At 56.1% G+C, this 26,637-nt stretch overlaps 1 protein-coding gene and 1 long non-coding RNA gene across 2 annotated transcripts in view; both read right to left on the bottom strand.

Moving 5' to 3' along the window:
- Positions 1-2,430: 2,430 nt before the first annotated feature.
- The window catches only part of LOC137479659 (uncharacterized), a 127,950-nt gene continuing 103,743 nt past the window's right edge, over positions 2,431-26,637 (bottom strand). The window contains exon 2 of the long non-coding RNA XR_011002421.1: positions 2,431-3,403. This is a non-coding gene — a long non-coding RNA (uncharacterized lncRNA). The remainder of the gene's footprint in view (positions 3,404-26,637) is intronic.
- On the bottom strand, positions 3,794-4,823 carry RAP2B (RAP2B, member of RAS oncogene family). The gene has a single exon (XM_068200123.1). The coding sequence runs from the start codon at positions 4,584-4,586 to the stop codon at positions 4,035-4,037; it is 552 nt and encodes a 183-aa protein (XP_068056224.1). The 5' UTR covers positions 4,587-4,823; the 3' UTR covers positions 3,794-4,034.

Raw genomic sequence — 26,637 nt, 5'->3', positions numbered from 1 at the left:
TTCTGCATTTTGTCACTCCTGGAGGAAATCCGAGCCCGAACAGCACCTGCACACAATGAGTACCCAAGTGAGGAAGTCATAAAGAGCCAGCTGCCCTTTATTTAAAATGCCCTTTGCAAACAACTTGCCGTACATTCTTTTGAGAGAAGCAGAACCACCAGGATCCCACAGCCACAGAGTTCCACATCAGCTGCAGCACCATCAGAGCAAGGAATCCTGAGCACGGCGTTGAGCAGCAGCACAGCAGCTTTGGGCCATGCCGAGCACACGGCACGCTACAGCCACGGGCACCGGGCCGCCAGACACTTTCTGGCAATAGAACAAGCTTGGATTTTTAAAAATACAATCATTATGTACAGCAAAATATGTGATCACAAGACCAGCCTTAAACCAAGGCCTTGTTTACACGACTTCTGCGATGTCAGGAAGTATTTTGGCCGGGAATTTAATTTTTCTTCCAAAACAAGTAAATATTTGCAATTCTCACTGTGAAAAGAGTGATATACCACCTCTGTATTGACACGGGTGTAAGATATTCCCACAGGGAAAAGGAATAAAGAGTACCTTTAGATTGATACAACATTTCCCTCAAGTGTCAAGCTAATATAGCTTTCATCACTCAGTCAAGTTAAAGCAGGATGATTTTTTTCAGATTTTATAGACAAGGCCTATGTTTAACAAGCACCAAAACACTTCAGAGTATTTGGAAGATCAGACTACTGAGCTCTACACTTTGTACTGCCCTCACCAGCCACAGAGAACATGGAATGCCTAAATACATTCAAAATCCTGGTCAGACAGTGCCATGGCTGCTTAAATGCTTCCCTGTTTAACAAATACAGCTTTTTGGCCAACGCCAGAATGCACCACTGGAAGGCCCAGCACAACACAGAGCTCAGCTGGCTGCCCCCAGCTGCTCTGCCAGGCTGAGCAAAGCTGCACTTGGTGTGCTACAAACACCCGCTTTTGCTTTATTCCTCAGGCAGCGGGGAAAGAGGCACTGGGGAACGTGAGGGATCTGCTGGCTCCTGGGAGGGCACAATAAATACCTGCTTTTATCAACCAGATCAAGCTGCTGTCAATGCACTGATCGAGGCCTGGTGGGTGCTAAAAACTGTACATTCCCATTGAATTTAAGGCAAAATTGAACCATGGCAGTAACTGAGAGGTAAATTTATTTTTTTTAACATCAGACATGCAGTTTGTAAGCTGCAGATGTGGCAGCAGTCAAGCTTCCTTAGCTTTCAGTGCAGCACTTGGGTTAAAAGAAACCCCTTCTGCCAGTGTTATTCCCCTGTCTTCCCAGCATGGGAGTCCTCGGGCTTCGAGTGAACTTTTAGGAATTCCTGGAAGATGAGCCGCAGTGAGGCTTTCAAATTGATGTGTTCATCAGAGGCAGAGCCCAGGCAGCAGCGAGGGCCCCAGCACTGGGGCTGCCTCCTCCAGCCTCTGCTTTTCACTGGGGCTGTCACTGAGACTGGCACAGCCCCACTCCTGCACCACGCAGGGCCCTGCTGGAAGCACACACCGGAGCTGGGCAGGAGAAACACGCTTCCACTACACAGTCCTTCACAAATTTGCACTAGACACTTGATGTTACTGCAAAAAGTATCCAATTGTGACTAAAGCACAAATGGCAATTGTCACTTCAAATCGTAGCATCAAACTGACACTGCACACTGCTCTGCCAGTGCTGGGGCACAAAGTTTTCCTACTTAAAACAGGAGAAATGACCAGAATCACAGAGGAATCATGGCAGTTACTCTTCAGCTGGCCTGATTAAAAACCCCTTTACACGTCATTGCTCAACCTTTGTTTTTGAGAGGTAAGATAATTTCAAGACTTCTTGGGACAGGGGGGAGAAGGAAAAAGAGAGCTGCAGGTTTTGTGCGCAGACCTCTAAAGAAGGGGCAAAGAGAGGGAGAGAACAGGTAAAAGAAGCTCCTTGGATCTTCCAGCTGATGGGAGGCACAGGTCTCCTCCCACCCCAGCCCCTCTGCAAACCAGAAAACAAAAAGGTCTGGTTTATCATTTTAAAGAGGTAATGCAGTGAGACCAAAAGTTTGAATTCCATAAATAATTGACCTTTAGAACTTCACCCCAATAAACCACGCTGCTTCCAGGAGGGAAAAAGGGCCTGATCCTCCAGGGCGTGTTGCAGTAAGCCCACACCGCCTTCCCAAAGCTGCCTCTGAGCGCAGAGCTTTCCACAGCTTGGCAGCACACTGGGCCAGGACCTGAATTCAAGCAAACTCCTGCGTCAAAAACGGCTAAATATTAGATAAAACAGCAATCTGTTGCTTTGCCTTTTTTCACCACTGTTCTTAGCTAAAGCCACCCCTCCACCGTTCACTGCTACTGAGACATAAATCTGGATTAAGAGCCTGTGTGAAAGTCAGTGTTTCATGTGATACATAACAATGCACAAAGTTGTTTTCTAAAAAACAGCATTTGTATTAAAATTCTTCAAATGGATAGACATCTCTTCAATGCATGTCTGCAATTAAAATGACAATTGTTAGAATTTTCTTGGTACATCACAACGATAAGATATCCTTCTTTACTGGCTGGAGGCACATCCCATGACAAAATCAAAGGGAAACAGAACAAAAAAAAAAAAAAAAAAAAAAAAAGTCCCCCCACCCAAAAATCCCAAAAGGCTAAATTCTTGTAAATGTGAAGTAAATGAAGCCCAAACTTGCAAGACATGGAAATAACAGTTAAAAGGCTCAGATGGAAATAAGAAATAAATTCCACTAACAATAGGCCCTTTTGTCCTGGCTTGCTCGGTGTGATTACTGCAAGGAAACTGTTAAGTAGTTTTTGGAGTAGTAGATAATGGGATTCTGTGGAGCTTTCACAGGTTGGCACCGGCTGGAACAGCTGAGTTTTGAAGGCACTCTACAGACACAGGGCTGCTGTTGGCCCTGCATCACTCATGGGAAGTCTTTGCACTTGAGAGAGCTAGTCATCAAAATCAGGTATTGCCAACCCAAATCCAAAACCCCGCGGCAAAAAAGTACCACCACCCCCCCCGCCCGCCAAAGGAAAAACCAAAACCACAACGAAATCACACACACACGCACACCTAAAAAATTGTGCAGATTTGTAACATTTTCACAGCTGATTAAAAAAAAAAAAAAAACCAAAAACAAAAACAAACAAATAAAATCAGGAGAAAAACCACCACGCTACCACTCTCCTGCAAACTCCCATCCGATACAGCAGGTAAACAAAATAGAGCATTATTCCAGGGATATCGGCGGCGCTGCCCGGCGCCCCGAGCCTGGCAGCACCGATCGGGTCACAGTCCCAGTTCCATGTGCAACTCTCCGGGCGGGACGGCCCCGCACCGCTCCCGCTTGCATAGAGACCGCGGGGAGCGGCGCCGGGACGGGCCCCGCTCCCCGGGGCCGGCCGGGTCCCCGCGGCTGTCCCGGGGCTGGCCGGGCTGCGGGCCCCGCTCCCCGGGGCGGGTTCCCCGCGGCTGTCCCGGGGCTGGCCGGCTCCCCGCGGCTGTCCCGGGGCGGGTTCCCCGCGGCTGTCCCGGGGCTGTCCCGGTCCCCGCGGCTGTCCCGGGGCTGGCCGGGTTCCCCGCGGCTGTCCCGGGGCTGGCCGGGTTCCCCGCGGCTGTCCCGGTCCCCGCGGCTGTCCCGGGGCCGGCCGGGTTCCCCGCGGCTGTCCCGGGGCTGGCCGGGTTCCCCGCGGCTGTCCCGGGGCTGGCCGGCTCCCCGCGGCTGTCCCGGGGCGGGTTCCCCGCGGCTGTCCCGGGGCTGGCCGGGTTCCCCGCGGCTGTCCCGGGGCTGGCCGGGTCCCCGCGGCTGTCCCGGGGCGGGTTCCCCGCGCGGCTCCGCTCCCCGGGCGGCGGGACCGGCTGCTCCCGCGCCCGCCGCCGACACTGACAGGAAATATGCCATGACCAAGACTGGACGAAACGTACATGCCGAGAAAAGCCACATTTCCAACACGATGAATTTCTTCCCCGATGCCGTCTCCCCGAGCGTGGCCGCCGGGGCGCGGGGCCGCCGCCGCCCTCAGAGGATGGCGCAGGAGGCGCAGCACGGCTCGTCCCCGTTGGGCTGCGCCGCGTAGTTCATCTGCCTGACGATCTCGGCGAACAGCTCGTCCACAGACGCTTTGTTTTTGGCCGAGGTCTCCATGAAGGGGCAGCTCCACTCCTCGGCCAGCGCTTTGCCCTCCCCGAAGGAGACCTCGCGCTCGCCCTCCAGGTCCACCTTGTTGCCCACCAGGATCATGGGCACCCGCTCGTACCTCTTGACGCGGATGATCTGGTCCCGCATGGGCTTGATGTCCTGGAAGCTCTGCTGGTTCACCAGGCTGTACACCAGGATGAAGCCCTGCCCGTTCTTGATGTAGAGGTCCCGCATGGAGGCGAACTGCTCGGTGCCCGCCGTGTCCAGGATCTCCAGCACGGACGGGGACGAGTCCACCTCGATCTCCTTGCGGTAGAAGTCCTCGATGGTGGGGTCGTACTTCTCGATGAAGGAGCCGGTCACGAACTGCACGGTAAGGGCGGACTTGCCCACGCCGCCCGAGCCCAGCACCACCACCTTGTACTCCCGCATGGCTCCCGCCTCCCTCCGCCGCCTCCCGCTCGGGGCTGCCGCGGCGGGCGGGGACGGGGCGGAGGGAGGGAGGGGACGAGGGACGGCCCCGCGCCGGGGCGGAGAAGCGGCGGCCGCGCCTTGCGGAGCGGCGCCGGGAGAGCCCCGGGGCCGGGCAGCGCCGAGGAGGAGGAGAAGGAGGAAGGGGCTGAGGAGGAGAAGGAGGGAGGGAGAGAGGGCGGCGGCGCTGCCGTTACCGGCCCCGGCCCCGGCGCGGCGGGACAGCGCTGCCGCGGCCCATGGCGGCCGCGCCCGCCCATTGGCTGCGGCGCGCGGCCCGCGCCCGCCCATTGGCTGCGGCGCGCGGCCCGCGCCCGCCCATTGGCTGCGGCGCGGCGCCGCCCGCCCCCATTGGCTGCCGGCGGCGAGCGGCGCTCCGCGCCCCGCCCCGCCCCGCCTGTGTGACCCCCGCCCGCCGCGGGGCCGCGCCGTGCGCGGGATCGGGATCGGGATCGGGATCGGGATCGCGAACGGGGACGGGATCGGGATCGGGATCGCGAACGGGGACGGGATCGGGACCGAGGACGGGAACGGGGACGGGATCGGGATCGGGAACGGGATCGGGACCGGGGACGGGAACGGGGACGGGAACGGGGACGGGATCGGGATCGGGAACGGGATCGGGATCGGGATCGGGATCGGGATCGGGATCGGGATCGGGAACGGGAACGGGACCGGGGACGGGAACGGGGACGGGAACGGGGACGGGATTGGGATCGGGAACGGGATCGGGATCGGGATCGGGATCGGGAACGGGCTCGGGACCGGGATCGGGATCGGGAACGGGAACGGGATAGGGACCAGGAACGGGATCGGGAGCGGGATGGGGATCGGGATCGGGAACGGGATCGGGATCGCCGCGCGTCCCCTCCCGCCCAGGGCCCTCCGCACGGGGATCGGGATAGGGATCGGGACCGGGACCGGGACCGGGACCGGGATCGGGATCGCCGCCCGTCCCCTCCCGCCCAGGGCCCTCCGCACCGGGATCGGGATAGGGATCGGGACCGGGACCGGGATCGGGACCAGGACCGGGACCGGGATCGGGATGGGGATCGGGATCGGGACCGGGACCGGGATCGGGACCGGGACCGGGATCGCCGCGCGTCCCCTCCCGCCCGGGATGGGGGGGGCCGGCAGCCCGGGTGCCCCACCCCGGTGCCACCGCCCCGGTCCCCTTGACGCCGGTGCCGCCGGGCCCCGCCCGCTATCGGTGTCCCGCACCTCCCGCCCTATCGCCGCCTGCGGCCGGTGCCAGGGCCGGGCCGTGCCCGGACGCGGGGAGCCGGCTCGGGGTTCCCCGCGGCTCCTGCCCGCCCCGCTGGCCCCGGAGGCTTGGCGTGCCCGCTGACCCACGGCCAGGCTCGGGGGCAGCCCGCCAGTACGCCCCCGTGTCCCGGTTTCCCCCACGCTGCCCAGTCGGGACCGACTGGTGGCTCAGGCCAGGGATGTGGCCGTTGCCAGATGTTGAGGCTGCTTGCGCTTGGTGGCCCGTGACCGGCAGCGTGGCCTGGCAGGGCTGAGTCACAGGGACTGGCTATGTGCCACTCTTTGTACAAGTCATCCCTTGGACTTTCTATTAGACACTCCTTTCAAGAAAGTGTCATTAGTTGTTTTGGCACCCTCCAGTCTTGGCTGTTGCATCTTACTCAGTTCTTTACAATTCTCAGTATTTATTCACATGATGGTGACATTTGGATCCTTTCTACCACACCTTGTTTCCAAGCCTAATCTAAACACAGCGCTTGGGGCAGGCAAAGTCTAAAGGATTTGACAAACTTTTGTAAATAATGTTCTCTTATTCCTGAACAGTTTTCACGGAGGCTGAATTCTACTGGAATTATTTTTGCAGTATTCAAGTGCTGTGGGGATTCACCCCCGTGGTCACCGATCCTCTGGTGAGTGCTGCGCCCCTGGTGATCCCCTGGAGCTCAGAGTGAACCCCTCTGCTGCTGGTGTGTAAGTCTTTGCAAATAAAACCTCTCCTGAGGAGCAGAAACGTGTTCCAGCAGCCCAGCAGTGGAATGGGCAATGGTTGGAACAGCTCTGTTAAATATGTGACGCGCGTGGTTTGTGGTAGCTGAGTGTGCCCAGGTGGGGTGCTGCTCTGCCAGGCCCCACCTGATTCTACCAGCTGCACATTCTTCTCACGCACCTACAAAGCCTGTGGGCTGCAGGCTGCTCCTGGGCTGCTGTGCAGGTCAGCCTGGGGGTGCAGCAGGTCTTTTATCTCCCATCACAGCCCCGGGGCTGGGCTTTGGTCCCCTCTGTTCTGGACTCTGCCCAGGTAACCCTTAGCTTGTGACAGACTCTGGGCCGTGGCTTCCCAGAGCAGTACTGCAGCTCCTGCAAGCACTGAGGAAGATCTCTGAGTACTTCCAGCCTCTTCTTCTGGGAGTTGTGTCTCCACGGCTGCTTAGCCCGTCCTTTGGAAACTGAATAACTGAGCTCCCTTGGAAGCTTTTAAACCATTTCTCCACTTGTTCTTGCCATTCCTTTCCCTGTCCATCTGATTCCCCCTCCTAAAAGTATTCTGGGAGCAAATCTACCATGTCACCCAGCCTGATCTGAGCCAGCCAAAATCAAGTCATGGGCTGGCAAAGTTCTCTTCAAAACCAGCTGTAAGAATTGCTGGAAGGCCACAGTGTCACTGCAGAAATATTTTATTTTCTTGATCTGTGCTCAGGTTTTGGGTATGATGTGGGCTTGCTCACCTTCATCACTTCTGTAGCAAACCCATATCTGAATTATTCACATTACTCTGACTCCCAACATGCCAGTAGCCAATTTTATAAAGACCAGACTGTAATGCTGGTTTAAATCCTATCTATTGAATCCCAACGCACTGCTGGACTGTGGTGTGTGTTGTTTTTTTCAGTGACAGAATAAAGTTGCTCTCCGTTTTTAAATTCTACACTGTGCTATTGATTGCTGCTGTTTCTGAAAAAGGAAATGTATCACGTTCAAAGTAACAAACAATCTTTATGCTGTTGAGTTTAAATATGGAATATAATTTCTCAAGTGCCAGTGCCCTACTACATGTATTAATTTAATCTCTCATGTTACCAGCCAGCCCTAGGTAATTAGTTAGTCTGCAGTGCAGGGAGTCTGTGGGAAGTAAGTGAAAGAATCAAGTCTGTTTTTCTTAGAAATGAATTCTGGTGCAGGGCTACAGACCACTGAGGGATCTGTGGGTTGGAAAGTTTGAAAATCCCTGGCTGAGGGTTTAGGCACAGAAGTTAAATGAATCACGAGAGGATGCAGCACATAATATTTGAAATATGAAGCGTGCATTGCATTGGGTGGTTGTGCTTCATGAATGGTAGTGGTTTAGATTTTCAGGAAAAAAATTAATGTCTTCCTGAAACAAGCTCTGCTTGGGCAATGTGAAGGCATGACAGTGCAGCAGAGTCTAGGCAAAAGATAATCATCAGAGTTGGCTGATTAATTTGATTTTCAAAATGATCAAGCATATTTTAAAAACCATTTCAGGATGATTTGGTGCTATCTTAAAAATGCCAAAATAAAAATCAGCTGAAAAGCATAAATTTGGTTACTAAGCAGTTCACCATACAATATTTACATGCATAACCAGCTTTTACTGTGCTGAGTAACCCTGCTGGTTCAGTAAAACTGCTCGTACAGGCTGAGGTTATTTCTCTGCATAGTTAGAGAGCGAGCTGTGAGCTGCTGCTGTTGGAGAACCTTTGTGCAGTGGCTGTGGTGGGTTTTTGAATGGATTGTACTTGGTAGGCCAAGATTAAACAAGGGTAGTTTAGATCAGTAACAGGTGCAATGTCTAAAGTTTGAGTACCCTGAAAGTTTGTCAGTGCCTGATGGCAACAAGATTTAATGCTACAAGAAGAAGTAAAAACTTCCTGGTGTTCCTGAAGGGACCTTCTAACCGGCTCTTCTTTAGAGATGCACAGCCACGCTCAGAGCCGTGGGGTCAGTGTCACCAAAGGGATGTGTCACCTCCTGAGACCTGACCGAGTCCCACTGAGCTCATTGAGAGAGAGATTTTACAGGACTCTGCTCTCCCTGAGGAACGGAGAATGCTGTGAGGAGTGGGCTGAGCTTTGAGGTATTTGTGTTTCTGCACGGGTTTGCTGCTGCACCTCGGAGGGCCGGGCTCTGTAAGTGGAGCTGAGCTAGAGTCTGGGAAATGCAGGGCTCTGGGTAAAGCAGACACAGAACATGCTCAGAGTCAGGGGCAGAATGGGCCTGTCTGACATCTGAAGCTCCCGGGCAGAAAGAGCTGCTTGCCTTCAGTCAGAGTTTCTCTGCCCCTGTTGGTGACTGCACACTGAAATAAGGTTTATTAATACGTGGGAAGTTCTTGTGACTGTGAAAGAGACTTCTGAGATCATAGTGCTCTGCCAGGTACCAGCTAGGTAGGGTGATAATTGAATTTTAAAGCTACAAATCATACTAAATGTTGTATTTTAATTTCTCAGCACTGCTGCTGAGAAAATCCCAAGGGAGGTCACGGGCTAAGGATACTGCACATCATTTCATGCCTAAGATGGCAATGTTCCCTGGATATAACAGACATTCCTTACCACTCACTTCAGATTTAGTGACTTAGCTGGCTCAGAACACAATATAAAACAGTTAAACGGAGAAGATTCAATCATTTGGGGAAGAGTTGCTGTTCTGTCACTCCCATGCTGTCAGTATGTGACATTAATATTAATAGTAAACCTAAAGGTAAAGGGAGAATAATTACCAGGGGAAACTAAGAAGAGAAAATAATCTCAGAGTTCAAAGAACGGAATTGCACCAAATGTTTTCTGGCATTGAACAAATCTGGAGAAATTTTTCAGTGTTTACTCATTTTGAATGTATGAAATTGAACAAGATTTTGGGGCCTAAATTAGTTTTTAGTGCAGTGGTGTAGAGAGAAGTCTTTATTTTGGATTTGGCAGCAGGATGATTTAGGTTGCTTTGGAGGGGTTGAGGAAGGAGAAGATGACAAAAATAACCTGGCATCCAACAGCATTTCAATCTAACATTTAACATATCTGCACCTTGAGAACTTCTCAGTAATTCCGCACGTGAATCCGTAGCTGCAGCCAGGCTGCCTCGCGTGTGTCTCTGAATGCAGTGGCGCTGACAATGCCCATTCCAGATCAGGGTGTGCTCACAGGGACTCGAGGAGACAGCAGCCAGGGTAGTTCCAGGGGCAGGTTTCGCTGTAAGTGGAGCTGCTCTGTGGCAGCCCCCGGCAGGCAGAGCCCCTGCTGGCACCGGCGGCCGGTGACTCCACAGCCCTGGGCTGAGCTGGCTCCTGCCCTGGCTCAGCCCCTGGAGCGTGTCCCTCCTGAGCAGGAGCTGGGCTCTGCAGTCACCCTGTCCTGCCCAGCTCCTGGGCCTGGCTGGGGAGGGGAGCCCCTCGGGGACTTTCCTCTGCCAAAAGATCCTCAAATGCAAAATAGCAAACTTGCGTTTTTTCAAGAAATAATCACAGCTGCTGGTGGGTGTAAACAAAGTACAAGACTTTAAAAAAGAAAGATAAAAGTGACACACATACACAGAAAAAAAGCGTTCGTTATTTCCATCAAAAGTCCTGCCAGAGATCTTATCACTATTGCTAAAGTAGCCTGTGCTGCCATAACTTATCAGATGTTTCCCTTGAATTGGTGTCATAATGCCACTTTATGGCTCTTTGTGAGGAATGTGTTCCATGGCATGCTTATATCCCACTCCTAGACGTGATATTTATATTCAAAATATGCATAGTGGTCGAAGTTCAGGTCTCTTCCTCTGTTCGTTATTTGTTGTCAGCTCCCTCCTATTCACCCCAGGAGCAGTTTACCTGAAAGGTTATGGGGTTTGGGTGAGCACCCAGAACAGGGAGAGCAGTTCTCTGTTCCTGTGTGCAGCACTCAGTTCTGTGTAGGTGTGGTGAAACAACTTTTGGAACCATAAATGTAATCCTGATAACACTTGCATGGAAACAGTGCTATTGTATGGTAATGAAACTGCTGTAATCAGCCTGGAGTGAAACTGGTGACTAATTCAAAAAGCAAACTTCCTGTCTGCAGCAAAAGCCCTTCTGGAGAAAAATGCCTTTTCTTCACTGCCCCGTGGCACTGTGTCACATTGCAGCCTTAACTCTGCTGCTGGGAGTGCTCAGATACTGCAGATAATTATCGTCTGGGGTTTTCCCTCTTGAATATGTTTAATTCCCCAGTCTCCTGACCAGGAGCAAAGAGTTTTAGTGACAGTCTTCTGTCAGGGCCGGGTGGAAGGAGTGCTTCCAGCTGGGATCTCTGGGGATGAGATGGGACAGTTCAGAGGTCCCAAAGAAGCAGCACGTGGGTCACCTGGTGATGGACTTTTCCTCCGTGTGAGGAGTCACTGTAACCATCTGTAACCCCGGTTTGGCTGGGGTGGTGGTTACAGCTGGGCTTGGGGCTGTTGGTAGGTGGTGAGGTCTGGGGAATTTTCCCACTCTCCAGTCTGCTGAGAAGGATGCCAAAGACCAGATTTTGGGAAGGATGGCATCGTTTCAGCTCTGAGACGTGGGCTGTGCTGTATATAGTGCACAGAATAGCTTCTGCAGTACTCAGCAGAGTTCTGCTGCCTTGGGTCCTTGAAAGCATTTGGGTGTAAATATTGATTGTATTTGAGAAATTTAAAGTAATTTGGGGGCAAACATATCAACGAAGGAGATAAGGATTTTTTGAGACTCAGCCTCAGTCTGATGTCAGTAGTTTGCAGCCTCAATAGCCTCCAAATCTCTTGCAATCCTTAAACACAAAGCCATGGTTTCTGATTGTTTTACAAGGGCTGCTGCTGTTTCTGGCTGGTCAAGGCTGAAGGGATCATTGTGACTGGCCACTGATTGTGTCACCAGCCTAAGGACTGTTTCATCTTCCAGGATCGAGGTGAACGTGGGAGCAAACCGAGTCTTGCAACGCGTGGCCCTGCAGATAACCCCACCCAGCAAACAGCACTAGTGACTGATGGGCTCTGAGAGTGAGCAGATAAGGCCCAGTGGTGCTGATACCACTGGGTCTGTGAGCCGTGCTCGACATTGTCAGGCGGGCAGTCCGGAATGCTGATGTGACCCTTGGAGGGTCTGGCTCCTGGTTGTTGTCACAGGCTGTCAGGACACAGGGCTGTGTCCCTGCGGGCTCCTCACACCGTGGAGCCCACTGCTCAGGTTCCTGGGGGCCTTCCTGCCGGCCACAGTCCACAGCTGCAGCGCTAAATGTGAAGTATGAACACTCCCTGGATGGAGGTGCGTTTCCATTGCTGTGTGCTGCATTTTGTCATTAATAGTTCCATTAAGAGGACACCACTGTCCACCCGTGTAGTGACCTCCCCTGGTGGCACCAAACTGCTCCCAGCAAAAAACACCCAAAGCAGTCCTGTCACGGGAGAAGCATTGTCTTGTCATGTACCAGAGAAAACAGGGTTGAAACGAAATCAAACACAAACTGGATCTGTTTGTGCTCCTTCACTTGACAAGGCTGAGGGACCTGCAGCAGACTCCCAGAGACGGGTCCTGCAGGTCGGGTGGACGGAGACTGACCTGACGCTCCTGGCTGAATGGAAGCAGATCACTGTGGAATCAGGAGCTGGTCCACAGTAAGTGGGGAAGAAAACTCAAGGTACTTTATTTACAATAAGCATATTTCTCAGGACAGAGTGGAATTCAACTTGTTTGTCCCACTTGCAAACAGCCAGCAAGATCCCTGATCCTAGGAGCTGTTCCAGTTAATCCTGCTAACACTGCTCTTCATTTTATTCTTGACTGCTCGAGCAGAGATGAACTTTGAGGCTCTCTCAGTATCACTGAGACAGATGTGGCATTTTAACACTGTCAGCAAGACAAAATGTCAGCATGGTCAGAGTTTCAGTTTTCCTCCTGGAAGGATTTTTGCCTGGTTTTCCCCCAGCAGCAAAGCCTGTAGGCTGCTTCCCCTGCCAGCAGATCCTTTCTGGGTAATGGTGAACTGAAGTTAAAACTCGATGCACTGTCACAGATGGCATCCAGGCACAAATGTCTGTCAAAAACCAGTTTATCAAAATCACTGAAAATTCTAATTCTGTTCTCCAGAGTGCTGACAGCAAACTTGATAGCATCAGCAAATTTTGGGTTTGCACTCTGGTGTTCAAGGCACTAATACAAATACAACCATAGACAAAGCTCTGGTATGTCTTTCAGTTTCATGGCAAACTATTGACACATCAGAAGTTTTTAAACAGGTTATTTATCTTCTAGGTGTTTTCCCAGGCTGTTTGATGAAGTGCTGTAGTGTTCAGCCAGGGTTATGGGCTCTGAGGTGACTGACTAATGCAAATAGATATCTAAGAGTCGGGTTTGATTTCAGTGTTAACAAGTGCCTTGGAACCTGTCTTTGTTCAGTAAACAACATATTTCATAGTTTACATCAGATGGAATCCTTCTGCAAATATAAACAAATACATTCATGGAACAAGAAAGTAAACTCTGTGGCACTCATGGCTGCAGTGACTAATCAATTGAAAAGTCTTTTTATTGTTGACTGTTTAAGTCAAAGCACCCAGCCCTGTAGTGCAGGGCACCTAAAGCAAGAAGAGTTTGGGGTCTGCACAGCGTGGAGAAGTGTTTGGAAGAGGTTTGGGATCCCATGATTCCTGGGATCTGGAAGGAATGTGTCAGTTCTCTGTGTTGTGAGCTCGGTCTGCACTGTCATTGCTTAAACCATGATTTTAAAGCTCCTCTTAATCTCCCTGATGACAGACTCCTATAGAAAGGCTGGGGGCTGAGCAGGGAGGGTCCCTGTCCTTTGGGGAGGGGGCTGCCTGCTGCTCCTGACAAGCTTGCAGCAGGCTGGGCAAGGTTGGCACAGGGGACACGGGCAGCGTGTGGGCTGTGCTCGGTCTGCGGGCTCACACCTGGCAGCACCTGGCAGCTGTAAATACCCCCCGAGCGTGAGTCACCCTCGAGTGGCACCCAGAGCCTTTCCTGCCCCTCCAGGGAGTGGAGGCAGTGGCAGAGCTGGGACATTTGACAAGGTGTGGTGCTGCCTCAGCTTTGGCAGCTGCAGCCAAACCTCACCATTTCCTGACCAGTGAACAGAATGAGTCAGTAGCAACCCAACAAAACCCCACGACTTGAACTGCACTGAGTGTCCTTCTGCCATCCCAGGAGAACACCGAGCTCCACACCCCGCAGCCACCTCAGGGAGAAGCCAGCTGGGAGGGCTTGGGACACCCCCACGGGCACTCAGCTGCGTGAGAGGATGTCCAACACTCTGCTGAACGTGCCCTGTGGCTTTGGGTAGCACCGATTGGGAAAAAGGAGCCAAAGTCACGAGGAACATTGAAAACCTGGATAAACGGTAGTGTTGCCTCTGTACTGTAGCTGTACCAGGAGTCTGCAAACAGACTGCTTGTGTTCTTACTACAGTTACTTCACTTCTAAAATAGCATACTGGTAGCAAAAGTACAATTTCAAAGTAAAGTTTGGTGTAGATAAAGACCAAGCCACTGTTCCTACTCCTACTTACCGTATGGAGAAGCCACTGACTGTTACAGCTCTGCCAATGACTGAGCTCACAGCACAATGAAACTGTAAATAGTGTTTAAGCGTTGACAGTATTTAAACATTTAACTCACCGAGCCTGGTGTGAATACACTTTCTCAGCATTAGGAAATCTATTGCTTAATTAATGTTTTATGGCAGTTTGCATATATAAAGCACTATGCATGAATGCTGAGTATGATTCAGTTGTCAGTATCTGAACATGAATTACATTTCACACAGGGTTTGGGAGAAGAAATTCCATAACATTAGGCAAAATGGCTTATGCATTCCCAGTAATTTTACATAAAATCTATTCATAGTGCCCATTGACTGAAAACAATATATGGGATTCTTTCAGTTGAACTACTTAATTCAGCAGATAACCACTGCTGCTTCATAGTTCATGGATGAGAATGTAAGGGAGCAGCTGAGGCATCCAGCTGAATTCGATTCATGACAAAGGAACGTTTCAGAGGACAGAGGGGACACTGTCCACTGTGCCCACAGCACAGTCAGGGAGTGCAAGTGACCACTTGGAGCTGAGCAGTAAAACCCGAGACCTGATCCTGCCCCAGAGCTGATCCTGCCCCAGAGCTGATCCTGCCCTGGGAGCTGATCCTGCCCAAGAGCTGATCCTGCCCTGGGAGCTGATCCTGTCCTGGGAGCTGATCCTGTCCTGGGAGCTGATCCTGTCCCAGAGCTGATCCTGTCCCACAGCTGATCCTGTCCTGGGAGCTGATCCTGTCCCAGAGCTGATCCTGTCCTGGGAGCTGATCCTGCCCCAGAGCTGATCCTGTCCCAGAGCTGATCCTGTCCTGGGAGCTGATCCTGTTCCAGAGCTGATCCTGTCCTGGGAGCTGATCCTGCCCAAGAGCTGATCCTGCCCTGGGAGCTGATCCTGCCCTGGGAGCTGATCCTGTCCCAGAGCTGATCCTGCCCTGGGAGCTGATCCTGTCCCAGAGCTGAACCTGCCCCAGAGCTGATCCTGTCCTGGGAGCTGATCCTGTCCCAGAGCTGATCCTGTCCCAGATCTGATCCTGTCCCAGAGCTGATCCTGCCCTGGGAGCTGATCCTGCCCTGGGAGCTGATCCTGCCCTGGGAGCTGATCCTGTCCCAGAGTTGATCCTGAGCTGGGAGATGATCCTGTCCCAGAGCTGATCCTGTCCCAGAGCTGAACCTATCCCAGAGCTGATCCTGTCCCAGAGCTGATCCTGTCCCAGAGCTGATCCTGCCCCAGACCTGATTCTGTCCCAGACCTGATCCTGTCCCAGAGCTGATCCTGTCCTGGGAGCTGATCTTGTCCCAGAGCTGAACCTGTCCCAGACCTGATTCTGTCCCAGACCTGATTCTGTCCCAGAGCTGATCCTGCTCTGGGAGCTGATCCTGCCCTGGGAGCTGATCCTGCCCCTGCTCCTGCCCCTGCTCCTGTTCCTGTTCCTGCTCCTGCCCCTGCCCCTGCCCCTGCTCCTGCTCCTGCCCCTTCCCCTGCCCCTGCTCCTGCTCCTGCTCCTGTTCCTGCCCCTGCCCCTGTTCCTCCTCCTGCCCCTGCCCCTGCCCCTGCCCCTGCTCCTGCCCCTGGCCAGGAGCCCGTGGGGACTCCTGCTCCAGCAGCATTTGGGGTATTTGGTATTTAACCAAACCCCTCTGCCAGATTTTACCCATCCCCAGCCTGGATCTGAGACCTCTGAGGGACAGCACCCACCCGGCCACAGCCTTGGTTGGGGCAAAACTCCTGAGCCACGCTCTGCCTTCTCCTCCTGGCGCAGCACAGCACAGCTTGGACTGTGGGAGGCTGCGGAGGGAGCTGAACACTGGAGAATTTAATTGTGTTTCTCCTCAGTTAGGTATTTCTTGTACCTGCCTGCAAGTGGCCTTTGGGGTGCAAAGGAAGGAGACAGCAAGGAATGAAGCATCACTATTTCTCCTGGCATGGGAACAACTGAGTTTAAGGAAGTCACATATATCTATACGTATATAAAAATATGAACCGTGGAATTGTATATTTATACACAGAAATTTTGAGTATATATTTAAATATATAAATATAGATCATGTGGTTTTATATGTAATACATGCAATACATACGTTTGTCTTTAATAGAATACAACTATTCCACATTAAAAATAGATCTAAAATTCTGTATTCTCTACAGTTTTTGCTATTCTGCCCTGGGAATTACAGGCATCATTCCCCCCCACCTTACTTCCCGGGCAGTCTGTGACCTGAGCCCCCCACCCACAGTTCAGCCCACAGCCAGGCTGGCTGCCTCCTCCCACAAATCCTCTTTTTCTTTCTTTCTGAGATTTTCTGTTCCTGCTAAAATTGTTACTCCAGTTTCCAGCTCTTCCTAAATGACTTGCAGAAGGCAGTGACAGGTTGCAATTTTCAATCCACTTAGCTGGGTTTTTCTGTGAATAATCCTGTTTGACAGGCTCTGCTGCCCTCCCTGCCTGTCATTAGGCAGGGCTGCAGCTCGGGCTGCGCCAGGAGCAGGGGAAAGGCTTCGGCTGGGGACACACACGGGAGAGGGAATTCAGCTACTGCAGCCGCCACAGAAACAACAGAACTGCTGTCTGGAGCCCAGCTGAAAAGCAGTTTGATTGCTTAGATACCATCAATATCTATTAATTAATGCTTGAGCTGACATCTCAGTATTGTATTTGAGTAGCTTGCTCTGTGAGAAGTTGTAATTTTATTCCTATAGTTTTAACAATGATCTATTGGATACGATGAATCTCTTTTTTGTTAGTGCTTATGTTAATGCATTCCAACAGCAGGGATGGCGCGGCCACAGCTTCTCTGGGCAACCTGTGCCAGGGCCTCAGCCCCTGCCAGGCAAGAACTGCTCCCCTGCCCATCTATGGGAACTCGGGGAGGACAGCCCAAGGCACAGCATGGAATGGCCTGGCACGGTCTGGCACGGCCTGGCACAGCATGGAATGGCCTGGCACGGCATGGAATGGCCTGGCACAGCATGGAATGGCCTGGCACGGCATGGCACGGCATGGCACGGCCTGGCACGGCCTGGCACAGCATGGCACGGCCTGGCACAGCAGGGAATGGCCTGGCACAGCATGGAACAGCCTGGCACAGCATGGCATGGCCTGGCACGGCCTGGCACAGCATGGAATGGCCTGGCACAGCATGGAATGGCCTGGCACAGCCTGGCACAGCATGGCACGGCATGGCACGGCCTGGCACAGCATGGAATGGCCTGGCACAGCATGGAATGGCCTGGCACAGCCTGGCACAGCCTGGCACGGCCTGGCACAGCATGGAATGGCCTGGCACAGCCTGGCACGGCCTGGCACGGCCTGGCACAGCATGGCACGGCCTGGCACAGCATGGAATGGCCTGGCACGGCCTGGCACAGCCTGGAATGGCCTGGCACAGCATGGAATGGCCTGGCACAGCCTGGCACGGCCTGGCACAGCATGGAATGGCCTGGCACAGCCTGGCACAGCATGGCACGGCCTGGCACAGCCTGGCACAGCATGGCACGGCCTGGCACAGCATGGCACGGCCTGGCACAGCCTGGCACGGCATGGAATGGCCTGGCACAGCATGGAATGGCCTGGCACAGCATGGCACGGCCTGGCACGGCCTGGCACAGCATGGAATGGCCTGGCACAGCATGGAATGGCCTGGCACAGCCTGGCACAGCCTGGCACAGCATGGCACAGCCTGGCACAGCATGGACCAGCCTGGCACAACATGGAATGGACTGGCACAGCATGGCCCAGCCTGGCACAGTATGGCACGGCTTGGCACAGCATGGAACAGTCTGGCAGAGCCTGGAACAGCCTGGCACAGCATGGCACAGCATGGCACAGCATGGCACAGCCTGGAACAGCATGGCACAGCATGGCAGAGCCTGGCATGGCACGATCTGGCACAGCATGGCACGGCATGGCATGGCACAGTCTGGAACAGCCTGGCACGGCCTGGCACAGCAAGGAATGGCACAGGACAGCCTGGCAGGAGCTGTACGGAGCCGAGTCTGTGTGCACAGCTCTGCAGACTGGGGCTCACTCCTGCACCAGCCCTGTGCCTGCCCAGGGAGGAGGAGCTGCCAGAGCCCCTCACTGCCTACCCTGGGAGTGCTGGGCTCTCAGGGTCCCTCACTGCCCACCCTGGGAGTGCTGGGCTCTCACTGTCCCTCACTGCCCACCCTGGGAGGTTCTGGGCTCTCAGGGTCCCTCACTGCCCACCCTGGGAGTGCTGGGCTCTCAGGGTCCCTCACTGCCCACCCAGGGAGGTTCTGGGCTCTCAGGGTCCCTCACTGCCCACCCTGGGAGTGCTGGGCTCTCAGGATCCCTCACTGCCCACCCTGGGAGTGCTGGGCTCTCAGGGTCCCTCACTGCCCACCCTGGGAGTGCTGGGCTCTCAGGGTCCCTCACTGCCCACCCAGGGAGGTTCTGGGCTCTCAGGGTCCCTCACTGCCCACCCTGGGAGTGCTGGGCTCTCAGGGTCCCTCACTGCCCACCCAGGGAGGTTCTGGGCTCTCAGGGTCCCTCACTGCCCACCCAGGGAGGTTCTGGGCTCTCAGGGTCCCTCACTGCCCACCCAGGGAGTGCTGGGCTCTCAGGGTCCCTCACTGCCCACCCAGGGAGGTTCTGGGCTCTCAGGGTCCCTCACTGCCCACCCTGGGAGGTTCTGGGCTCTCAGGGTCCCTCACTGCCCACCCAGGGAGGTTCTGGGCTCTCAGGGTCCCTCACTGCCCACCCTGGGAGGTTCTGGGCTCTCAGGGTCCCTCACTGCCCACCCTGGGAGTGCTGGGCTCTCAGGGTCCCTCACTGCCCACCCTGGGAGGTTCTGGGCTCTCAGGGTCCCTCACTGCCCACCCTGGCAGTGCTGGGCTCTCAGGGTCCCTCACTGCCCACCCTGGGAGGTTCTGGGCTCTCAGGGTCCCTCACTGCCCACCCTGGGAGTGCTGGGCTCTCAGGGTCCCTCACTGCCCACCCTGGGAGTGCTGGGCTCTCAGGGTCCCTCACTGCCCACCCTGGGAGTGCTGGGCTCTCAGGGTCCCTCACTGCCCACCCAGGGAGGTTCTGGGCTCTCAGGGTCCCTCACTGCCCACCCTGGGAGTGCTGGGCTCTCAGGGTCCCTCACTGCCCACCCTGGGAGTGCTGGGCTCTCAGGGTCCCTCGCTGCCCACCCAGGGAGGTTCTGGGCTCTCAGGGTCCCTCACTGCCCACCCTGGGAGGTTCTGGGCTCTCAGGGTCCCTCACTGCCCACCCTGGCAGTGCTGGGCTCTCAGGGTCCCTCACTGCCCACCCTGGGAGTGCTGGGCTCTCAGGGTCCCTCACTGCCCACCCTGGGAGTGCTGGGCTCTCAGGATCCCTCACTGCCCACCCTGGGAGGTTCTGGGCTCTCAGGATCCCTCACTGCCCACCCTGGGAGGTTCTGGGCTCTCAGGATCCCTCGCTGCCCACCCTGGGAGTGCTGGGCTCTCACTGTCCCTCACTGCCCACCCTGGGAGGTTCTGGGCTCTCAGGATCCCTCACTGCCCACCCTGGGAGGTTCTGGGCTCTCAGGATCCCTCGCTGCCCACCCTGGGAGTGCTGGGCTCTCACTGTCCCTCACTGCCCACCCTGGGAGGTTCTGGGCTCTCAGGGTCCCTCACTGCCCACCCTGGGAGTGCTGGGCTCTCAGGGTCCCTCGCTGCCCACCCTGGGAGGTTCTGGGCTCTCAGGATCCCTCGCTGCCCACCCAGGGAGGTTCTGGGCTCTCAGGGTCCCTCACTGCCCACCCTGGGAGTGCTGGGCTCTCAGGATCTCTCACTGCCCACCCTGGCAGTGCTGGGCTCTCAGGGTCCCTCACTGCCCACCCTGGGAGTGCTGGGCTCTCAGGATCTCTCACTGCCCACCCTGGGAGTGCTGGGCTCTCAGGGTCCCTCGCTGCCCACCCAGGGCGAGGAGTATCTCTGGGCAGGTGACATCTCTGCTGAACACTCCCTGGGTGCCAGGGTTAGCAGGGATGAGCCCAGGGATTTGCATTTGATGCCATTGTGGGAGGAACCATTCCAGTAAAACCTGGTTTTCCACTGGGAATTTGAGCATGGATTCTGTTTTCAGTGTTGATTCCCAGTGAAGGTGGGCTCTCAAGGCCAGAGCCACGTCCATCAGGGCACAAGAGTCACTTCTTGCTCAGACCTTGCCTGCCTTGCCCCGGGCGGCAGTGTGCTCCTCAGACGGTGCCACACAGCCCTGCAGTGCCCCGAGCTGCTGCCAGGGCTGTCCCTGGGTTGAGGACACCGGCAGCCCTGGCAGCAGCGGCTGAGGGCCTTGCCGTGCACACGCAGACGCCAAACCCGCTGCTGGGGCAAGCCCTGGGCACTTCTGCCTTCCTGACTCGGGCTGTGGCCAGGGCAGGGGTGCCCTGTGGCATGGCCCTGCCCGGGGTGCCCCTCGGGGCGGCCGTGCCCGGGGCGCTCTGTGGCACCCCAGGGCCAGAACCCTCACTGGGCACGGGGAGCTCACTGCAAGCAGCAGCAGCCCCTGGATCTCAGCAGCCCCAAGCCGCGTGCCAGGAGAGATAACACCATGCAGCAGAGCAGTTATTGGGCTGTGCCTTTCTTCTGGAAGCTTTCTTCCTAGATCAAGCCCCTCTTGCAGAGGTGCTGCCAAGACCGTGACATTCTATTGCATATGGCCTCCATTGTGCCACTGCCCTTTCCAAGGCAAGTAAGTTCAGTCTTTTCACCTAGTGCTTCTGAGAGGGGTTTTGAGCAGCTGGAGTGAACGTGGTGAGCACTGCAATACCAGAGTTAGCTTTAGCCTGCCCGAACCCCGCGTGGCCCGCATTTGCACTGCTGTGTCCCTTCACATTGAAGCAGTCTGGGAAAATTAATTTATTTTGCTTCTTATTGATTAGTTTGAAAGGTTTTTGCTTACCCTGTGCTCTGTAAGAGATATAAAGCCAATCATTTTGACAAACTAATGGGATTTTCCAAATTGCAACAGACACATTTGTTGCCGTCCTATTTAAGAACAATTTGCCTCGCATCAAATTGTCCAAGTAATCGGTGCAGCACATTCACTTGGAGGTGTTTATTATTCTGGAGGGGAGAGAGGGAAATAAAAAAATAGCCTCCTTTTAATTGCTCATTTCCTGCTCGAGACAGCAAATGCCATTTGGCTGCTGTAGGAGAGATAAATGGGTGGGCCGGGTTCTGCCTGCACCGAGGAGCCAGAGCTTTGTTCATTTGTACAGAACCAAGTGGAAAAATAATCATTAGGAAAGCTAGCCAGAGGTAGCATTACTTTCTTAAGCGAGGAATAAATGCAGATTATTTCCTCTTAATGCATAAACGTTCCAGAACCACCTATGGTGGCACTAATTGATTCAATCACCCTGTGTTGCTGCTGAGCACAAAAAGCTGTGTTAGATCCAGTGACACCAGGGAATCATGGAGAATCCTGAGCTGGAAGGGACCCAAAGGGATCATCAGGTCCAGCTCCTGGTTGCCTGTGGGGTGGACCCTCAGTGTGGGGGTGGCTGGCGTGGTGCTCTCTGGCAGGGCAGCACAAACAGCCTACGTGCAGCCTCTGAACAGCTTTAGCACGGCAATGCCATGAGTGTATTTTTGTTTGTGTTATAAATCTCTGCCTTTAATTTGAGTCTGGAATGGGTTTTAGTTCAGTTATATTTAAAAATGAAAAGAACAAGACCCCACAAACAAGCTGCTGCTCCTCACTCAGAACTGGTAGTCAGGGAATCAAAAATGAGGGTCCAGTTTTAAACAACGTTCAATACCCTGAACTAAGGAGCTTAACCTGCTGAGTTTAACAGAAAGATCATTACAGTAATTAGATTACAGCTTACACCTGTAAGGGGAACATGAGCGGCTTCAGGTGTGCCTGACCTGGCAGACAGGTGTGAGTTAGGACACAGTGACAGCAGGCTGGAGCTCCAGAGTGGGACGAATTTGACCAGCCAAGATAACCCAGCATGGAACAGTTTCCTGAAGACTGAAGGAGCCTCCTGTCCCCGCTGGGTTTGTGACACCAGAGAGTTTTTCCCTGCAGGAGCTGCTGCAGGAGGGCAGGGATGCACTGGAGAAGTGCTGCGGTTCATGGCAGGGAGAAGGTCAGACAGAAACCTTCAGTGATTTCTTCTGGATTTGAGTGTAAACTTGGAGTCTGCAGCAAGCAGAAGTGCAGCCCAGGGTAGCCGGGCTAGCACAGCAGAAGTGATAAACCCAGCCATTGTTGGAAGGTACAGAGCTCGGTGTCTCGTGCTCTTTATTGCAGAGATAAGGCTCTGAACAGCCCCATCCTGGCGGGCAGGGCTCATCAGCCTTGCTCCATCTTGTGCAAGATGTGATGAATCACATCCTGGGCCAGGAGGGGAGAGAGCATGATTGAACCAGCAACAAATCCTCGAGGTGCTGAGGCAGAAAAGACACTGAAATCCAAGGAATATCTGAACTCCAGACTGGTTTGTGTTGCAAGGGGCCTTAAAGCCCATCCTGTCCCAGCCCCTGCCGTGGGCAGGAACACCTCCCACTATCCCAGGTTGCTCTAAGCGCTGTCCAGCCTGGCCTTGGACACTGCCAGGGGACAGGGGCAGCCACAGCTGCTCTGGGCACCTGTGCCAGGGCCTGCCCACCCTCCCAGGGAACAGTTTCTTCCCAATCTCCCATCCATCCCTGCCCTCTGGCAGTGGGAGCCATTCCCTGTGTCCTGTCCCTCCATCCCTTGTCCCCAGTCCCTCTCCAGCTCTCCTGGAAGGGGCTCTAAAGGCACTGGAATGGGCTCAGTGGTCTCCTTGGAACCTTCCAGTGGGGGCTCAGGCAGCACAGAAGGTGATGGCAGGGACAGATGGCTGTGGCTGGACCCACTGCACTGTCCCCAGCCCCACTGTCCCTGCCCCGCCGCGCGTGGGGCCCCCAGGAGCATCCCCACCCCGAGCACCCCTCGTGTTCCGTTCCGACCCGTTCCCATCTCTCCTGTTCCCGTTCCCATCCCTCCCATTCCCATCCCATTCCCATCCCTTTCCCATCCCTCCCATTCCCATCCCGTTCCCATCCCGTTCCCGTCCCTCCCATTCCCGTTCCCATCCCTTTCCCATCTCTCCCGTTCTCTTTCCCATCCCTCCCGTTCCCGTTCCCATCCCTTTCCCATCCCGTTCCCATTCCTCCCGTTCACGTTCCCATCCCTTTCCCATCCCGTTCACGTTCCCATCCCTTTCCCATCCCGTTCCCGTTCCCATCCCGTTCCCATCCCGTTCCCATCCCTCCCGTTCCCGTTCCCATCCCTTTCCCATCCCGTTCCCGTTCCCATCGCGTTCCCATCCCTTTCCCATCCCGTTCCCGTTCCCATCCCGTTCCCATCCCTTTCCCATCCCGTTCCCGTTCCCATCCCGCTCCCATCCCGCTCCCGTCCCGCCGCCTCCCCGCGCTCCTGCCGGCCGGGAAGGAGCTGCGGACGCCGCGGGCGCCACCTGGTGCTGCCGGGGCCGGCGGGAGCGGGGCCGGGCCGGGAGAGCGGGGCAGGGCCGCTGCCCACGCGTGCTTTGGGGCTAAACCCTCGGCAGAGTGACTCCCACTTCCCCCGGGACCCCTCCACGCGTCCCACGGGGCGGGGGAGCCCGGGGTCTCTTCAAAACAAACTCCAAAAATTGGGGGTTCTTTCCCAGTCCCACAAGCCGATAGCATTGAATTCCTTCACGCTGAGAATTTCACCGTAAATGGCAGCACGCCGGCCAGGGAAGAGCGTTCCGTGGGTCTTTTACCGCGCCTGGCTGCTGCCACGAGCGGAGTCCCTGCGGGAGGCACTGACCCCGCCGGGCTGCGGGTGACGCCGGGGACACTCTGCTCCGCTCCGGCCATGGATCCACGGCCGTGGGCACCGTGCCCCCTGTCCTGACCGGAGAGACCCCCACGGGATCCGTCCTAGGCTCTCCTGAGCTGTCCTGTCCCCCTGGGCTGTCCTGCCCCCGCTGGGCTGCCCTGGGCTGTCCTGGGCTGTCCTGGGCTCTCCTGGGCTCTCCTGGGCTGTCATGGGCTCTCCTGGGCTCTCCTGGGCTCTCCTGGGCTGTCATGGGCTCTCCTGGGCTTTCCTGGGCTCTCCTGGACTCTCCTGGACTGTCCTGGACTGTCCTGGGCTCTCCTGGGCTCTCCTGGGCTCTCCTGGGCTCTCCTGGGCTGTCCTGGGCTCTCCTGGACTGTCCTGGGCTCTCCTGGGCTCTCCTGGGCTCTCCTGGACTGTCCTGGACTGTCCTGGGCTGTCCTCGGCTCTCCTGGGCTCTCCTGGACTGTCCTGGGCTCTCCTGGGCTGTCCTGGGCTCTCCTGGGCTCTCCTGGGCTCTCCTGGGCTGTCCTGGGCTCTCCTGGACTGTCCTGGGCTCTCCTGGGCTCTCCTGGGCTCTCCTGGACTGTCCTGGGCTCTCCTGGGCTCTCCTGGGCTCTCCTGGGCTGTCCTGGACTGTCCTGGGCTCTCCTGGGCTTTCCTGGGCTCTCCTGGACTGTCCTGGGCTCTCCTGGGCTGTCCTGGACTGTCCTGGGCTCTCCTGGGCTCTCCTGGGCTCTCCTGGGCTGTCCTGGGCTGTCCTGGACTGTCCTGGGCTGTCCTGGACTGTCCTGGGCTCTCCTGGGCTCTCCTGGGCTCTCCTGGGCTGTCCTGGGCTCTCCTGGACTGTCCTGGACTGTTCTGGCTGTCCTGTCCCCCCTGGGCTGCCCTGGCTCCGTGCAGGGAGATGGGAAGGAAGGCGGTTTGATGGGATATTGGGAAGGAGTGAGAGCAGGGCCGGGCGAGGGGCAGCAGAGCGGAACAGCGCTGGGCAAACAGCCTGGCAAATGCCCAGGGTCCCGCAGAGCCACCGGCACCCGCAGCTCCCCGCACGCCCCGTGCTCCATTCGGAGCTGTCCTGCTCCGTCCCCGCGGGCCCCGGGCACAGCCCTCGCTCTCGCGTGTCTGTGCAGGATGTGACGAGCAGCACTTTGGGTGCCGGGGGATTTTTCTCCCCCCACAGCACGTGTGCAGCCCCCGGAGCCCGGCCGCTGCTGCCTCGCCGTGGCTCTTCGCCAAACGTTACTCACCGCGGTACGAGACTTTATATTTAGCCGGTGCAGAGACAATATCACCAACTTAAAAATAGGTATAAATGAGGCGGCGGCTCTCATGAACGGCTCTGGCGTGCCCAGGAGGGGCCGTGGCCGTGGTCAGCCACCGGGCAGGGCAGTGTGGTGTGGTACCCACCATCACGGACCAGTGCCGCCACCAAGGCCAAAGCCACCTCTGCCCTCGCACATCTGGGGTGGCACTGAGCCTTGCTGGGTGCTGAGGCTGGGGATGCGCACGGCAGCCCGTTGGGAAGGGAGCCCCATCTTCCCACTTGCTCCTTTCGGGTCCTGGCCGGCTCTCGGTGCCCGGCCGGCCCCGGTGCCCCCCGAGCACCCTGCGGAGCCTGCGCCGCGCTGTCACCATGGAGATGCCAGCAGCTCCGGCTCCGTCCTTCGGGGGGAATGCAGAGGAACAGAAAGGCTGCTTTGCAGCAAAATTATTAGCAGTAATTTTTATTTCTGTTTAAATTATTATTTTCATTCATCCCCTTTTTGTTCTTTGTAGATACTGGATTTCCATCCCAGTGCTGCTCTGACCGGGCTCTGCTGGAGCCCTGCTCTGCCCTACACAGACCAACGGAGCCGGGGCTGGCTCCCCCGCAGCATGGCACATCGGCAGCCTGTGCCAGGGACAAACTCGCCTCAGCTGTGCCTGTCCCCCAGAGCCCCCCGTCCCTGGGGCAGCTCTGCCATGCCAGCCCCGTCCCTGGGGCAGCTCTGCCATGCCAGCCCCGTCCCTGGGGCAGCTCTGCCATGCCAGCCCCGTCCCTGGGGCAGCTCTGCCATGCCAGCCCCATCCCTGGGGCAGCTCTGCAATGCCAGCGCTCTCCCTGGGGCAGCTCTGCCATGCCAGCCCTGTCCCTGGGGCAGCTCTGCAATGCCAGCCCTGTCCCTGGGGCAGCTCTGCCATGCCAGCCCTGTCCCTGGGGCAGCTCTGCCATGCCAGCCCCGTCCCTGGGGCAGCTCTGCCATGCCAGCGCTGTCCCTGGGGCAGCTCTGCCATGCCAGCCCCGTCCCTGGGGCAGCTCTGCCATGCCAGCCCCGTCCCTGGGGCAGCTCTGCCATGCCAGCGCTGTCCCTGGGGCAGCTCTGCCATGCCAGCCCCGTCCCTGGGGCAGCTCTGCCATGCCAGCCCCGTCCCTGGGGCAGCTCTGCCATGCCAGCCCCGTCCCTGGGGCAGCTCTGCCATGCCAGCCCCGTCCCTGGGGCAGCTCTGCCATGCCAACGCTGTCCCTGGGGCAGCTCTGCCATGCCAGCCCTGTCCCTGGGGCAGCTCTGCCATGCCAGCCCCATCCCTGGGGCAGCTCTGCCATGCCAGCCCTGTCCCTGGGGCAGCTCTGCAATGCCAGCCCTCTCAGGCTCCAGGAGGGCTGTTCAGGAGGGGAGGCAGCCAGGGCCAGCGAGAGCTCCTTCACAGGCTTTGC

The sequence above is a fragment of the Anomalospiza imberbis genome, chromosome 10, assembly GCF_031753505.1.
Source record: "Anomalospiza imberbis isolate Cuckoo-Finch-1a 21T00152 chromosome 10, ASM3175350v1, whole genome shotgun sequence".
NCBI classification, from domain to species: Eukaryota; Metazoa; Chordata; class Aves; order Passeriformes; family Viduidae; genus Anomalospiza; species Anomalospiza imberbis.
Note: the sequence above shows the minus strand (reverse complement) of the source record. Positions and strands in the feature narration are given on the sequence as shown.